At 36.6% G+C, this 16,910-nt stretch overlaps 1 protein-coding gene across 2 annotated transcripts in view; it reads left to right on the top strand.

The window, feature by feature from the left end:
- The window catches only part of STK31 (serine/threonine kinase 31), a 65,540-nt gene that overhangs the window by 16,123 nt on the left and 32,507 nt on the right, over positions 1-16,910 (top strand). For both annotated transcript variants that reach the window (XM_019727764.3, XM_088797693.1), the window contains 3 exons: positions 4,900-5,015; positions 9,612-9,771; positions 12,643-12,765. In XM_019727764.3, coding sequence (XP_019583323.2) covers positions 4,900-5,015; positions 9,612-9,771; positions 12,643-12,765 — 399 coding nt within the window. The remainder of the gene's footprint in view (positions 1-4,899; positions 5,016-9,611; positions 9,772-12,642; positions 12,766-16,910) is intronic.

Below are 16,910 nucleotides of genomic sequence, written 5' to 3'. Positions count from 1 at the left end.
TTTTCTGGAAGAATACTACTCCATTGTATAAATGTACCAGAGTTCATTATTTAGTAGCATGTTATTTAGCCTCCATGTGTTTGGTTTGTGTGTGTTTCAGTTTTATTTTTTGTAATTAATTTCTAGTTTCATATCATTGTGATCAGAGAAGACACTTGATGTGATTTCAATCTTCTTAAATTTATTGCAACTTGTTTTTTTGCCTAACATGCAGTCTATCCTGGAAAATGTTCCATGTGCACTTGGAAAGAATGTATACTCTGCTGCTTTGGGGTGAAATGCTCTAAAAATATCAATTAAATCCTTCTGGTCTAGTGTGTCATTTAAGGCCACTGTTTCCGTGTTGATTTTCTGTCCGGAACATCTGTCCACTGGTGTCAGGAGGGTGTTAAAATTCTCTACTATGACTGTGTTACTGTTGATCTCTGCCTTCATGCCGTATTTGTTTTATACATTTAGATGCTCCTATGCTGGGTGCATAGATGTTTACCAAGGTTAATGTCCTCTTGTTGGATTGATCCCGTTATTATTAGGTGATGTCCTTCTTTGTCTCTTATTATAGCCTTTGTTTTAAAGTCTATTTTATCCGATGTAAGTTTTGCTACCCAGCTTTTTTCTCATTTCCATTTGTTGAAATATCTTTTCCATACCTTTACTTTCAGTTTATGTGTGTCTTTTGATCTGAGGTGGGTCTCTTGTAGACACCATACATGGGTCTTGTTTTCTTATCCATTCAGCTACCTTATGTCTTTTGATTGGAGTATTTAATTTAGTTACAATTTAAAGTGATAGATACATAGTAATCACCATTATATTCTTCATATTTTTGATCTTCATTTGTTTGTTTTTTCCTTTCTTCTGCTTAAAGGGGTCCTTTTAACATTTCTTGTAATGCTGGCTTGGTGGTTATGAATTTCTTTAGCTTTTTCTTGTCTGGGAAGGTCTTTATCTCTCCAATTTTAAATGAAAACCTTGCTGGATAGAGTAATCTTGGTTGTAGGCCCTTGTTTTTCATCACTTTAAATATTTTCTGCCAATCCCTTCTGGCAAAGTTTCTGTTGAGAAATCTGGTAGTCTTATGGGTGCTCCCTTGTAAGTAACTAGTTGTCTTTCTCTTGCTGCTTTTAGGATTCTCTCTTTGTCTTTAACCTTTGCCATTTTAACTATGCTGTGTCTTGGTGTGGGCCTGTTTGGGTTCATCTTGTTTGGGACTCTGTGCTTTTGGGGCTTGTATGTCAATTTCCTTTACCAGGTTAGGGAAGTTTTCAGTCATTATTTCTTCAAATAGGTTCTCTATCCCTTGCTCCCTCTCTTCTCCTTCTGGTTCTCCTGTGATGCGCACGTTGTTACACTTGATGTTGTACCACAGGTCCCCTAAGCTATCTTCATTGTTTTTTCTTTTTTTTTCTTTTTGTTGTTCCAGTTAGATGTATTCTGCTACCTTGTCTTCTAAATCGCTGATTGATCCTCTGCTTCCTCTAATCTGCTATTGATTCCTTTTAGTGTATTCTTCATTTCAGTTATTGTATTCTTTACAAGTATTTTTGACTGGTTCTTTTTTATGATTTCTGTGTCCTTTTTTATCTTTGCTGTCTCTGTTGAAATTGTCACTAAGTTCCTTAAGCATTCTTATAATCAATGTTTTAAATTCTCTTTCTAGGTTGGTTGCCTCCATTTATTATTTCTGAATGTTTTTATTTGGGATATTTTTTTGTTTCCTCATTCTGGCTGCCTCTCTGTATTAGGTAGGTCTCCTGTGTTTCTCAGTGTTTGCTGGGTGGCCTTATGTAGTATGTGTCCTGTGTGGGGCAGTGGCGCAGTCTCCCTGATCTTCTGTGCATGTGTTCCAGGAGTGTCCCTTGAGTGTGTGTTCACCCGTTGTAGTTGAGCCTTGATTACTTTTGGCGTGTCAGTGGGTGGGATTGACTACCTCCCAGGCTGACTGTGAGGACTGGCTATGCCCACAGTGTATGAGCTTCTGTGTGAGGGCTGACCCCTCTGAGTAGGGTTTGCCCCCCTGGGCTCTTGTGCTGGTTGCATCCACCCTTTGGGTGTGCCTCTTGTGGGGCTAACCAGGTAGTGCTCTAGTGTGGTCTAAAGCCACCCTGTTGGTGTGTTGTCTCTGGTGTCTCTTATGAGGGTCTCCTGTACAGGCCTCTTTCAGCCTTGCCTGTGACTGGCCTGGGGCCACCTGATAGAAGCTACACAGCTATATGTGGTTGGTTGCTGCCTGTACTGGGCCTGGAGGCATGTTGGGGTCGCCTCCCTGTGAGCCAATGTTGGATGCCACCAGTATTGGGTCTAGGGCAGCTTAGCAAAAGGCCCAGGGCCCTTCTTGCCTGTTGCCATCTGCCAGCTGCCTATAAGGCTCACCTGTTGAAAGAGCCTCCTTAGATGTGAAAGTGAGGCTGGTTGACCTGGTGTTGAGAGTGCCTTGGGCAATGCAGCGCTAGGTGGGCGGGGTGGGTTCCAGGGAGTTACAGGGTGTGGGCCATGGTTTTTACAAAGTTAATGCAGTTTTGGTTCTTGCATTGGTGCTGGGCTTGTGACCACTTTGTAAAAATGGTCTGAGAACACCACGGCCAGCCACCAGTTGCCTCAGACCCACAGGTCTCCTAGAGCAGCCCAAGAGAGGTTGTGGTGAAGGTTGTGGCTCACTGCTCACCCCCAAAAGTTTCCCGGGTTGCCACAGGCAATCCACTGCTGTAAAAGGCTTTCACAGCTCCTGGGGCAGGGCTGGCTGCTCAAGAGTGGCCCCAGCAATGCAGCCCTAGGTGAGTGGGGTGGGGTTCCAAGGAGTTACTGAGTGTGGGTGGTGGTTTTTACAAAGTTAATTCAGTTTCGGTTCTTGCACTGGTGCTGGGCCTGTGATGACTTTGCAAAACCGCTCTAAGAATGCTGTGACCAGCCACCACTTGCCTCAGGCCTGCAGGTCCCTGAGAGCCACCCAAGAGAGGCTTTGGTGCAGGTTGTATAGCTCGCTTCTCATCACCAAAAGTTGCCCCGTCCTCCTTTGGCTGTCCACTGCTGTAAAAAGCTTCTGCAGCCCATGGGGCAGGGCTGGATGCTCAGTAGCTGGCAGTGTCCCTGGCAATATAGTACTAGCTGTGTGGGACAGGGACCCAGGGCATCACTGAGGTGGTGCATATGTGTGGATTTTAGCACACTAATGCGGTCTCAGATTTGGCCCTTTGGGGAAGGGTTCAACATACAAAAGATGGTGCTCTCCTATAGGCTACACATGAGGCAGACTCCACACAGGGACAATGGCTGGTCCTTCCAGCCCTCGCTCTGAAGCCACACAACTCTGTCTTTTCCTGTGTGTCTCTGACACCTCTTGAGTTGCCACCCCTCCACCAGAAACCAGGTGAGTGTTTGTAAGTGAATGAGTCTGTGTGTGGTCCCTTTAAGAGGGCATGGGGGGGTGGCTAGTTAGCTCAGTTGGTTAGAGCATGGTGCTAATAACACCAAGGTTGCTGGTTTGAACCCCACACTGTGAGCTGTGCCCTCCTTAAAAAAAAACAACACAAAAAAAGAAAAACAAAAAAAGAGGGCATCTGGGTTTCCAGACAGCTTCCGTCTCACTGGGATGAACAGACAGAGTCCTTGCTAATTTTCACAGTCAGATGTTGCGCGAATTCCTCTTCCCAGCACAGAACTCGTGGGGGGCTGGGGGACCCGCCCTTTTTTAGGGGCCCTCTGCTGAGGAGGTGTCCCTCCTGTTGTTCAACCACTGTCTGTGGATTTGGGGTTAGACCGTTCGCGTCTCTGCCCTTCCTACCAGTCTCGATGTGGCCTCTTTAGATCCTTAGTTATAGGAGTTCTGTTACGCTAGTCTTCATATGATTCTTGAGATTGATTGTTCTATAATTTATTTGTAATTTTTCTGTGATCCTGGGAGACAGTAGATACAGTGGTTACCTTATCCGCCATCTTGGACCTTTCCGTTCACGATTATTTTAGATTTAAATGATTCTTTTCCTCAGTATTTTATAGTTCTCATCCAGATGTAATTCCTAAGCAATTTGTATTAAAAATTTGCTTTTATGGAGTTTCTGCAAAGCATTTAACACATTTTCAAGGATTCAACAACTTTTTATTTTCCCACTCTTGTTTTTTAGATTTATGTAATTTTTAGAGTAATTATTCCAACGATTGCTATGGATATAAACAGATTTAAGGACAAATATCTCTGCTTCTTCATGGTCACCTTACCCAACAAATGGGAACAAAAGGGCATGAGCATATTTGAATATAACTTACTATTTATAGGCATTCAGTATGTGCTGGTTTTCTCTAAGGGAAGGATTGGAGAGAATGGGAGGAGTAGAGTGCATGTTGTTTATTGAATAAAAGTTCTATGTTTAACTATGTAATATCTGGTTTGTAGTATAATTGGAATAAAATTACCAGGTCTTTGTTCATATTACAACTCTATACATTATTTTGGATAATCATGGTAGACATATATGTGAGATACCACTCAGAATCAGGAATTTAATGTAGCTTGGGTGAAGGAAATGATATTTTTGATTCTTTTATAATGCAGAATGATGTAAGACTTTATCAGAAATTGGCATTGATAATCATTTGGTTTCTGTGGGAATATTTTTATTTATTTTTAAAAAAATCTAGGTATTAAGACACATAGTATGTGAAATTTTGTTTTTGTTTGACTTCTTATTATGATGAAATATAAGAGTCTGTAACCTGTGTGAGGGCAGAAGACTAGAATAGATTGTTTTTTTCAGATCCCAAATAGTAGGGAAATCAGTGTTTGTTGTCCCATGACCTAACATTTTTTAACCTTTAAATTTTAAATTACGCCTAAAAATCATTTAACAATAGACATAGTTTCCTATTGGGGCCTCACTAGGTTGTGTTTGTTCTTTGTTTCAGCAAGAGAAAGCAACTACCATGAATTTGACTAAACATTTAGAAAGTACGCAGAAGACTTGTGTAGGTACCAGAATGAAAAAATTGGCAGCTAATGTTGAAATATTGAAAGAAATTAGGTAGGTAAAAGCATATTTTTTAGGATAACTTATTTATTTAATTTTTTTAAATAAAAAATTATTAAATTTATTGGGGTGACATTGGTTAGTAAAATTATGTAGGTTTTAAGTGTATCATTCTTTAATACATCATGTATATGAGGTCTGGCAAGTTCACGAACTTGTTGCAGCAATGTTGCTAACCTTTTTTTGATATTAGAGGGATTATTCATTATGAATTTGTACCAACTGGACAAACAGTTAACCAAGTTTACTATTTGGAAGTGCTGAAAAGGCTGTGTGAAAAAGTTAGATGAAAACGACCCGAACTTTTTGTCAAGTTCATGGCTCTTGCATCATGACAATGCACCTGCTCACACGGCACTGTCTGTGAGGGAGTTTTTAACCAGTAAACAAATAATTGTATTGGAACACCCTCCCTACTCATCTGATCTGGCCCCCATTAACTTCTTTACCTGAAGGTAAAGCTAATATTGAAAGGAAGACATTTTGATGACATTCAGGACATCAAGGGTAATACAATGACAGCTCTGATGGCCGTTCCAGAAAAAGAGTTCCAAAATTGCTTTGAAGGGTGGACTAAGTGCTGCTGTCAGTGCATAGCTTCCCAAGGGGAGTACTTCAAAGGTGACCGTAGTGATATTCAGTAATAAAGTATGTAATGCTTTTTCTAGGATGGGTTCGTGAACTTAATTGTCCGACCTTCGTATACTGCAGTGTGTATTCACTACCCAGAGTCAGTTCTCTTTCCATCACCATATATTTGACCCCCTTTTTCCTCTTCTACCACACCCCCCCTTACCCTCTGTTAACCACTAAACTGTTGTCTGTGTCTGTGCTTTTTTTTGTTTGTTTGTTGCTTTCAGTCTTATATCCCACTGAGTGAAGTCATATGGTTCTTGACTTTTTCTGTCTGACTTATTTCACTTAGCATGATAATCTCAAGATCCATCCATGTCACAAATAGCATTATTTCATCTTTTCTTGTGGCTGGGTAATATTCCATTGTATATATATACCACATCTTCTTTACTCAATCTATCGAGGGACACTTGGGTTGTTTCTATATCTTGGCCACTGACCTGCTGAATAATGCTGCAATGAACATAAGGATGTACATATATCTTTATGGATAAATGTTTTCAGATTTTTGGGATAGATACACAGAAGAGGGATTGCTGGATTGTATGGTAATTCTATTCTTAATTTTTTTGAGGAAGCTCCATGCTGTTTTCCATAGTGGCTGTACCAGTTTTTATTCCCACAAGCAGTGTATGAGATTTCCTTTTTCTCCACAACCTCTCTAATAATTATTACTTGTCTTCTTGATAGTAGCCATTCTAACAGGTGTGATGTGGTATCTAATTGTGGTTTTGATTTGCATTTCCCTAATAGCTAGTGAAGTTGAGCATCTTTTCATATATCAGTTGGCCATTTGTATGTCTTTTTGGGACCTGTTCAGGTCCTCTGCCTGTTTTTTGATTGGATTGTTTGTTTTTTTGTTGAGTGGTGTGAATTCTTTATATATTTTGGATATTAGCCCCTTATCGGAGGTGGTGTTTGCAAATATCTTTTCCTATTCAATTGGTTGCCTCTTTGTTTTGTTGATGGTTTCTTTTGGTGTAGAAGCCTTTTAATTTGATATAGTCCATTCACTTATTTTTGCGTGTACTTCCTTTGCCTTTGAGGTCAAATTCAGAAAATCCTCTCTGAATCCAAAGTCCGTAAGTTCAGTACCTATGCTTTTTTCTATGCAATTTCTTGTTTTAGGTCTTATGTTTAGGTCTTTGATCCATTTTTAGTTAATTTTGGTATATGGTGACAGCAGTCTAGTGTCGTTCTTTTGCATATGGCTTTCCAATTTTCCCAGCATCATTTACTGGAGAAGCTTTCTTTTCTCCATTGTATGTTTTTGGCTCCTTTGTCAAAAATTCTCTCACCATACAAGGTCTGACAATTAAGGTCAAGAACTCATCCTAGAAAAAGTGCTACATACCTCATTGCTGAATATTACTATGGTCACCTGCGAAGTACTCCCCTTAGGAAGCTATGCACCACCGCCAGCACCTAGTCCACCCTTCAAAGCAATTTTGGAACTTTTTCTGGAATGGCCATCAAAGCTGTTGTCATATTACCCTTGATGTCCTGAATGTCATCAGAATGTCTTCATTTTAATATTACCTTTATCTTTGGGTAAAGAAAGAAGTCATTGGGGGCCAGATCAGGTGAGTAGGGAGGTTGTTCCAATACAGTGATTTGTTTACTGGTTAAAAACTCCCTCACAGACAGTGCTGTGTGAGCTGGTGCATTGTCGTGATGCAAGAGCTCCTTTAGGACCATTTTATCTATCTATCTATCTATCTATCTATCTATCTATCTATCTATCTATCTATCTATTATTAGGACCGTTTTTACATACACTTTTCTCAATCTAAGATTTTCAGTTAAGGTTTTCCTGTTTCTCTATCAATGTTTACTGGGTCTGCTGTGCTTCTTACAGTCAGCTGACAATTTTGATGCATAATTCGATGAATATTTGCAATGTTTTTGTCAGTTCTGCTCGTTCCTGGCTGCCCTGACCTCTCTTCATCAGTGATGCGTTCCCTCCCCTCAGAAAAATATTTAATCCATTTATACACTGCCGTTTTCTTCATGGCATTGTCCCCATAAACTTGGACTAACATGTCCCTGATTTCACTTTACACTCTTGCCAAGTTTAACAAGAAACTTAGTGTTTGTTCGTTGCTGTAATTCAAGTTCAGACATTCTCATGACAGCACACAAAAACACGCAACAACAATAATGAACACCACTCAGCAAGACGCCGCCACACGTTGAGATGAACACAGCTGTGAGACACTGATACACCAAGGTTATGAAATCTTATCAAGCTGTTATGTACAGTGCCTCTAATGTAAGTGCACAGTGGCAAGTTCGCAAACTTAATTGTCAGACCTTACATATATGTGGCCTTATTTCTGGATTCTGAATTCTGTTTCATTGATCTGTGTGGTGGTTTTTCTGCTAATACCATGCTGTTTTGATTATTGTCACTTTGTAGTATAAATTGAAGTTAGGGAGTGTGATACCTCCAGCCTTGTTTTTTTTCCTTAGGATTGCTTTGGCTATTCGGGGTCTTTTGTGATCCATACAGATCTGATGAATTATCTTGAAAAACTGCCATTGGGATTTTTAATGGGGATTGCATTAAATCTGTACATTGCTTTGGGTAATATGGATAATTTAAAATAATTGCTAATTAGTTGGTGCTTTGTTTAAATTGCATGCTTATTATTTTTGCTTTGAAACTTAATCTTTGTATTTTTATGACTTTAAAGAGAAAAACTGAAAATTGTTACTCCTGAGACAAATTTTGTAGTGGTTTTGTTAGTGTTCTGTTGTTACTACTAGTTGTTATATTGTCCTAAAGTCATCCATGAGAGTGAAATTAAAACATCACTTCTAAGTGGTAGTTGATGGGAAACTACTGTGTCTTGTTGCTTTGCTTGATGTTATTTTCAGGCCTGTACTTAAACTAAAGATTTCAGTAATCTAAATTACTACTCCGATGAAAGAAAAAAATGGTCTTCATGGAGTCAGAAGAAAGGAAGTTGGTTAGCAAGTCTTGTGCAGAGTTTATTCAGCATTTCTCAGACTCTGTATGTGAATTATGTAGGTAATGTATCTTAATAGAGGATTGCTTTATTGGTTAGGGATAATTTGTCAACCTTTCCTGGAATGTGGAGAAAAATAGTTCTCAAATCTACCTAGTTCCCTTTTCATGCTGCACACAGAACTTAAACCAGTAAGTAATTTTCCCCTGTGCTTTGAAAAACTGAGAGATGTTGCCTTGAATGAATATTGCATGTTGGTATTTTGTCTGGTGGAAATTTATATTCTCCAGTATAAATCCATCAAATGGCATCTGGTTTATAAGTGCCTGAATAGTTTGAATATTTTGCTTCTAGTAGAGCCTCATGAACTTTTGATGAACTGCCAAAAATTAAGTAGCTACACTGGCAAAGCTGTGAGACAGATTTTGGACCAAATTGAGGAAATAATGTGCTACTACTAGAATGGAGGCAATCTAATTGGAAGCTAGAGAAAAGAATACAGATGGACCTTGTTGATTTTGCCAGTTGGCTTGCCTCTCTGATTGCTTTTTCTTTTTCTTTTTTTTTTTTAATTTCTTTTTCAAACTAGTCAGCTTATTAGGGTCAAGGATTATGTTCCTGTAGTCTTGGTAAGCAAGATTAGCTAAGTCTAAAATTTTTAAGAAAGTATTTACAAATGTAATTGTAGACCAGAATTGAAGGTCCATTTGATAATCATTTAAATTCTGCAGACTTTGGAAGTTGTCTTTTTATAGAAAGATTTTTAAAAATATTTAATTTTTTTCTCAGTTAAATATATTTTTAAATTAAGTTTGTATCATTTATGATTTTATATAAAGTTTTTAAAAGTACCTCTTCATAGCCAGTGTTGTAAATAGTAACTTTAGACTATTACTATTTAAGTGTAACTTTTTCTCATACCACACTTAAAAATTTCTGGATCTTTTACATTTTGCTATTTTTTTTTTTTTTTTTTAAATAGACGTCGCAACATAAGTGTTCATTTTGGAAATGACCTTTCAGATGCTATACAAGTATTGGATGAAGAGTGCTTTACTACCCCAGCTTCTTTGAATGAACTAGAGATAATTTGGGCAGAATACATTCTGGCTCAGGAGAATATTAAAACTTGTCAAAATGTGGTGGGTCAAGAATTTTTCTCTATTATGCTTTTTATGTGTTGATAAAACATAAAGAGATATTATTTTTTAAGAAAGCAGAAAGAATGCAGATATTATAATATTTTTCATGATATCTAACTTTTACAGTATCTTCATATTCACAATTTGATTCCTTTATTGCCTTGTAAGAAAGATAAGGTCGATAAATAGTGATTGTGGATAAAGGATTAACAAAATCTTTTTCCTGGTTTCATGAGAATTTGACCTTTGGTTAACTCTCTTTGTCCCCTTGGTTCTGTGTTTTACAGTGTATAATGCACACACACGTTTTTTAGCCCAAACTTTAAGGGAAAAAATCTTTCATTTTAATTCAAATTTTTATTTGTTTACATTTAGGTACTTGTTTTTTTATATTATAAAGGAATTTTAGCATTTATTTTTTGACATACCATGGTACAAGAAATTTTATGTAACAAATAATTACAAAACACAAGAACAGATACAAGGTACAATAAATTTTATGTACTGGTAACAAATTTACCACAATTAATGCATCATAAAAGGCCAAGAACTCTTTGTTGTTGTAAATTCATCGTAAGTTCAACAAAACAGATTATCGTATTCCAGGTTATTTTGCATATGGATATCATTATTGATTTCTAGAGTTACACTTTTAACTCATAAGCATAAATGAAAGAATTGAAAACATTTATGTAGATACGGAATTAGCACTACCCATGTATAATGCGCACCCTTATTTTTCCCTCACATATTTGGGCAAAATGTGCATTATACATGGCAAAATACGGAAATTTGATAAAATGATATTTCAATCATGTTACTAGGCAACATTGTTTAGGTAAGTAAAACCCTTCATTGGTAAATGATATCTGGACTGGAAAGAATTATAAACTATAAATACTTGGTGGAACTCTTAAAACTGGACATACTCACTGAGGGCCCCTGGAAGCTATGCCTATAAGAGATTTTGGCTTTTGAGGGGCATGAGGCTTGTAAGCCAGCGTGTGTTCCACACCTACTAACGCTGTTCTTGTCTTCTGGTCTGAGTGGCGTGTTTTATGCTGCAGCAGTGGACTCTGTCTTACTATTCAATGGTATTGAAGCCACCCATTGTTGAGAGGTGGTTATTTGTGGATAAGGAAGAGGTATGAAGAATAGAATATGTCATATGAATTCTTTATTAGTGTATGTACAAGTATATTTATTTCCTCTTGAAATTTTCTTTAGTGAATTATATTGAGCTGAGCAGAACTCCTTGTTTTTCATACAGAGATATTTGGCACAACAATCATAGCTTTCCATAGTATCTTTGAGCTCTATGCTTGTGTTTGGCGTCCCATCTTAAGTATTGGTGGTTTCTGCCTCTGGAGATTGTACTTTCAAAGTCTTATTCCCTTTTCATACCTAGCTTGTCTAGTTGGCAGCCTAAGTGGCTTTGAAAGTGAAAAGGATAAATAGGCCTTTGGGAATGTCAGGAATTTTCAATTGGGAGAATGATTAAATTTGGCTTATTTTACATATTAGACCCTAACTGGTCACGTCAGATTATGGAAGAAAAAAAGTGACAGAAGTAATAATTTTTGAATCTCTATGAAACACAGGCAGTGTTATGGTACTTTATAAACTTTCTTATACTAACTTTTAAATGTTTCCTATTTTATAAATGAGGAAACTGAGGCCCACAGCATTTAGGAAAATTGCTCAAAATTACATAGTTCTAAACGTTAATGTGGAATTTGAACTCAGATGTGGTTGACTGCAACATATGTTCTCTTTTCATTTAGACTGTGCTGCTAACATTAAAATGCTTTATAACATATTTTATGTAATAAGATGAAAAACAACTGCTTTTTTCTTTTTGTTTTGTTTTTGTGCTTTGAGCATAGGAAAAGTAATTCAGGACAGAGGGAGAGGGCTTAATATAGCTCTAGGACACGGTATTCTAGTAAAAAAATACTTTTTGAAGTAAATATTTGTTTCTGCTACTGTTCGATGTTTCAGGACTTAGTCTTCACTGCTGTAAAATGTACTTAATAGACTGAAGAGTAGATTATAGATTATAAATATAGAGTCATAATTGCCACGCAAAGTTATTTTTTTCCTTATTGTAGTTATTTTAGGTCTCAGTATTGTTATTTTCATTTGTGTTTTTTGCAGTTTCTTAACTTCATTACTGTGTATATTTTTGGTGAAAGAGATTCTTTTGTCTTTACAGTTATAAAATGGCCTGGTTGAGCTTTATAAAAAAAGAATATTCTAAAATTCAAGCTTTTAAGTGTGTGTGTCAGATACTGTTATAGTTAGTGGAGACACAACATTTGTTTAATACACAATTCTATCTTGGGAACAGGATGGATATATAAATAGATAGTATCAATATAGTTTCCCAAGTACTGTAATAAAGGTAATGCATTGGGTTCTTAGATATCTCTTACATAATCTGTTTCCAAACATCCCCTTGGGCAAGTTGCAGGTATTATCCTGGTAGAGATTAATTGACTCTTGAAGGATAACTATAGATGAAGGAATTGAGCGTGGGATGGGAGTAAGAGCGCGGCAGTGTGTAATTAATAATAAGATCTTGTATAATTTTCTTAAGAAAAACAAATATTTCATTGTTGCAGAAATAATGGGAAAAAATAAAGATGAGCAGAGCAGGATTGTGGAATTTAAATATCCTATTTCTGATTAAGGGAAAGAAAGCTCTTAGTTTGGTGATCTAAGGTTAGGTGTTTGTCTTAATTGCTACTGTGTTTGGAGAACGTTAAATTTTACTGTTTTTAAGAGATCAGTTTTTTTTAATATAGGTCAATGGGTAAAAAAACACGTGACATATCAATGATGGTTATTCTTTTTTTTTCTTTCCTTCAGAATGAAGGGAATATTTTGATTGGCGAAAGAAATGAAGTGCAACAGAAGCTGTACATGGCAGTAGACATTTTTATTATGGAAGTAGATGAGTTATCTCTTAACAAACGCTTGAAAACATTGCAGGTTGGAATTTAAAAAGATAGTAAATATACATTACATTAAATATACATGTTTATCATTTGAGAGGGGTAATTAGCATTTACCTTGACACTTCAGAATAGTACTGATGGCTGCAAAAGTTTTTCTTCTCTTTGATGAATTCTCATTTCTTTTTAATGGAATTAAAATTTTATATTAATACAGAGGGTTCCAAAAAATTATTCACATTTTAAGAAAGGAAAAAACTGTATTAAAATTGTAATCCAGTGAATGACGCTAGCATTCATTTGATTAACGCCATCTTTTGAGTGAACGTCATACTACACGTTGCTACTGTAATTCAATTCAACTTCAAAAAGTAATACATAGATAACATCTCTTAAAGTGTGTACATTTTTTCGCACCCTTGGTATATTTAATATGTTTATGTATATTTGTATACTCTGCAAACAAGGGAAATGGTCAGATACATCAGACTTGCTAGAGCTGCACTCATTGGGAAAACTCGCGGAGGCAGGAGCAGTGGCAGGCATGTGAGTCCCTGTGACCCATTACATTCTAGCAGAAAATCCAGTCAGGCCACCTGTCAGAGTTAGGGAGAGGGACCCTTATCCTTAAGGTATAGGACTTTTAAGATCCACGATCAGAGGCTGGAATAATAGCTGTATGTTGTGGGACCTTGTCTTCAGCCCTATCCTGTCATCTCAGCAAAGACTTGAACTTGGAGTGAATGAGCATGACAGTGTTATTCGTCTGCCTATTAACATAACATTGCTCTTTACTTATTCAGATCCTTTTTAAATGTCCTTTAATGACATTTAAAATTTTCCTCTAAAAGTTCTCATGCGTTTTCTTCATTTAACTCCAAGATATTTATACTTGTGGTTGCTTTTGTGAATATTATCTTACTTTCCATTTTCTAGTTATTTTCGGTGGTGTACAGGAATACTGTTGATTTTTATATATTGATGTCTCTCTGGCAACTCTGTTGAACTCTCTTTTAGTTCTCATTTGCCTATTGATAAATTCTTTGAGCTTTCTGTGCGGTCATATCATGTGAAAACAACCCTCTTGTATGTTGTTTACCTTTTATATATATTTGAATTTCTATGGCTTTGGTCAGTATCTTTAGTGCCAAGTTGAGTAGTAGCGTTGTTAGCTGGTATCCTTGTCTTGTCTTAGACTCCAGACAATGAGCTTGCGAGAGAGTTGGAGAAAAGGATATTCAAGGACATCTGGGCACTCTCTTTCTGTCCACCTGGATGAAGACATTGCTTTGATGGTACAGTGTATGGTTCAGGAACCATTGGCACCCTGGCTTGAAGCATTTTCTTAAATGGAATTGCATTAATAGTATAAATTCTTCCAGAATGGTGAAATAAGTCTTGCATATAAAAGGCCATGGGTGTAGTAAGAATTGACCTGTCTACAATGCAACTTCTCCTTTACCCTGTAAAGGTTTATTTCTTCTCATTAATTGTCAGTAAACATAGGTTAAGGGTCTGCAATCAGGATATTTTTAAAGCGCTTTTTAAAGTTTAATCTTACAAGAGTTTTTGCCGTATCTGGTTTGTGTCCCTTTCTACTATTCCCCTAAGTCAACCAGAATATTTAAACTTCTCTTTATTTTGCTGAGAAATAGTTTGATTTTTACTTATATTCTTCAAATAATTAAGAAATATACTTCAGTAATGAAGGTCAAAGAAAAATGTCATAATTTCTGATTTTCTCTGCATTTATTGAGACTTCTTTTGTGATCTACAATACAGGGTTGATTTTTTAATGACTGTTCCTTATAAGTTAAAAAAGAAAGTATATTCTATGTTTTCTTGGTGTGCAGTTCCTGATATATAGCTGTTTTTTTAAACTTGAATCGTCTGTATCTTTACCCAGTTTTTAGGTTAATCAGTTAATCAGTGTTGAGATATTTTTGTTATATATTCTAGTTAATATATTTTGTTATATATTTTAGTTCTTTACATTGTTGTTCAAACTATTTCAGTGCTGTGTTGTTGGATGTTAACATATTTGTGATTGTTACATATTTTAAACTGTGTTTTCTTTTTAACCACTATCTGACCTTATTTTTCCTTAAGGTATTTTGGGATAAAATCTTCTTTCATTTCTTTTTAAAATTCCTATTCCACCTGTCTTTTTTGGTTAATATTTGCTTTGTATATCTTTTCTTCCCCCTTCCCTCTCTTAGACAACACACGGAACATCTTTAAAAGAATCCATCCTATAAATCTGTCTTTTGATGTGTAACTAAATGATTTATATATTTATAATTACTGTTTTATAGTATTAGAACTTACTTCTGTGATTATATAGTTTCTGTTTATCATGGTTTCTTTTTTTCTCCTTTTCTACTGTTTAACCCTAATTTCTTAGAACAGTCTCACTTGTCTTTGGTGTGTTTCTTCCTTTTCTGTATCGCCCCAAAATCAGCTAACCAAACAACCACAGTTCTTGTCTAGGATTTTAGTCAGAGGTTGTACGGATGTTGTACATAATAGCTCAATTAAATAATGAACTTTAGAGTTATTTTATCATTCTTATTTCATAAATTTTTGGATGTCTTTTGGTTTTCTCTAGTATTGGATGGAATATTTTGTCTAAGAGTGCTTTCAAAGAGCTCTTTGGTTGATTTTGTGAGGTATTAAATGTCTCAGGATATCTTAATTTAAGCAATTGTGTACATTTAAGCAGTTTAAACAATTGTTTACTTGGCTATAAAATATTAGGTCCAAAGGCCATTTTTCCCTCAGACCTTTGACAATAATAAGTCATTGTCTTCTTGTTTCCATAGTTGTTGATATCAGTCTGATTTTTATTCTTTTGTGATCTTATTTATCCTCCCAGAAGTTTAACATTTTCTCTTGACTTTGTTCCTTAATTACACTAAAACATGTTTAAGTTTAGATTTCAATGAGTCAGTTTAGTCTGAGGATTTATATTTTTCTTTAACTCTAGTCAATACTTGATAATCATTTCTTAAGATACTTTCCCTTCTCCTCACACCCATCCCATTTACTTTTTCTCTCATTCTGGGACTTCTGTTAGATGGTATTTAAACTTCTATCCTCTACATAATTGTCCACCCATTTTTTTCTATCTTTTGATCCCTGTATGTGTCTTTTTGAAGAATTTCTTGACTTAACCGTCTAGCTCACTAATTGCTTCAGTATCTGATCCCCTTCTGCCATTTAGCCAGTCCACGGTGTTCTTTATTTTAAAGATCACTTCTTTCATACCACATAACTTTGGTTGGTTATTATAACTACTGGTGTTGCCTTGTGCTTGTGTTTTCAATATTCTTTCTTTTTGTTGAGAATATTTGTTATGCTTATTTTGAGTTATTACTATTATTTGGGTCACTGATTTTGTTTCCTTTTTTATAAGGTGGCTTAGTTTGTTATATTTCTTTCAGAGTCTTTATGTTAGTTACACCTTTTATCCTTCCTGTACTTCCCTTCAAGGTCTTATATTCCCTTGGAGAACTATAAGCTCTTTCAATTCTGTGCTGTTGTGCAGGTATGAGATAGTGTGGTAGATCGGCCTGGGAAGGGTGAAAGCTTGGACCATAACTTCAAAGACTTCAGGTGGGTTTAGGGAGTGGGATGGGGTTGTTTCTCAGAGCTTCTAGAGTTGTACTCTGGGCTCTACTTCCTGTTGGCTTCTCTTCTAGATGATCTTACTCTTCAGTAAACCTCCCAGTTCCTGTACCTCAGCCACTGCTCTTTTCCAGGGGCCACCATCCTTGGGTGTAAATGCTACCAGATGTTCAAGGAAAAGGGAAGAAAAGAGAATACTTAGGGCTTGGCCAGCTCTTCTGTACTGGCTATCAGTTTTTGCCTCATCTAGTTTCCTATGCTGTGCTTGTGTAAATTCATTGCCTCTTGCTTGCTCTGCTGCTTTCCTGTCCAAAGTGAAGGAGAGAGAAGGGCCTATGAGGAAAGTTCTCTTTTCCCACAGATGGTACAGGCCTTCTCCCACTTACAGTGATTGTATTTAGTCCTAAGCACCAACTGTCTTCTGTCTTTCCAATGGTTCTCCGAGTTTTGTGATAAAAATTTCTGGGATCTATTAAGTTTTCCTTTTGTCTCTGACATGTCTAGAGTTTGATCCTGGAGAGAGCCAGCAGGCTCTCTTGTCTCTTCCAGTCCTTT

This window comes from Rhinolophus sinicus, chromosome 4 (genome assembly GCF_057876585.1).
Source record: "Rhinolophus sinicus isolate RSI-liver-muscle chromosome 4, RSI-T2T, whole genome shotgun sequence".
NCBI classification, from domain to species: Eukaryota; Metazoa; Chordata; class Mammalia; order Chiroptera; family Rhinolophidae; genus Rhinolophus; species Rhinolophus sinicus.
This window is presented reverse-complemented; position numbering and strand designations above follow the sequence as displayed.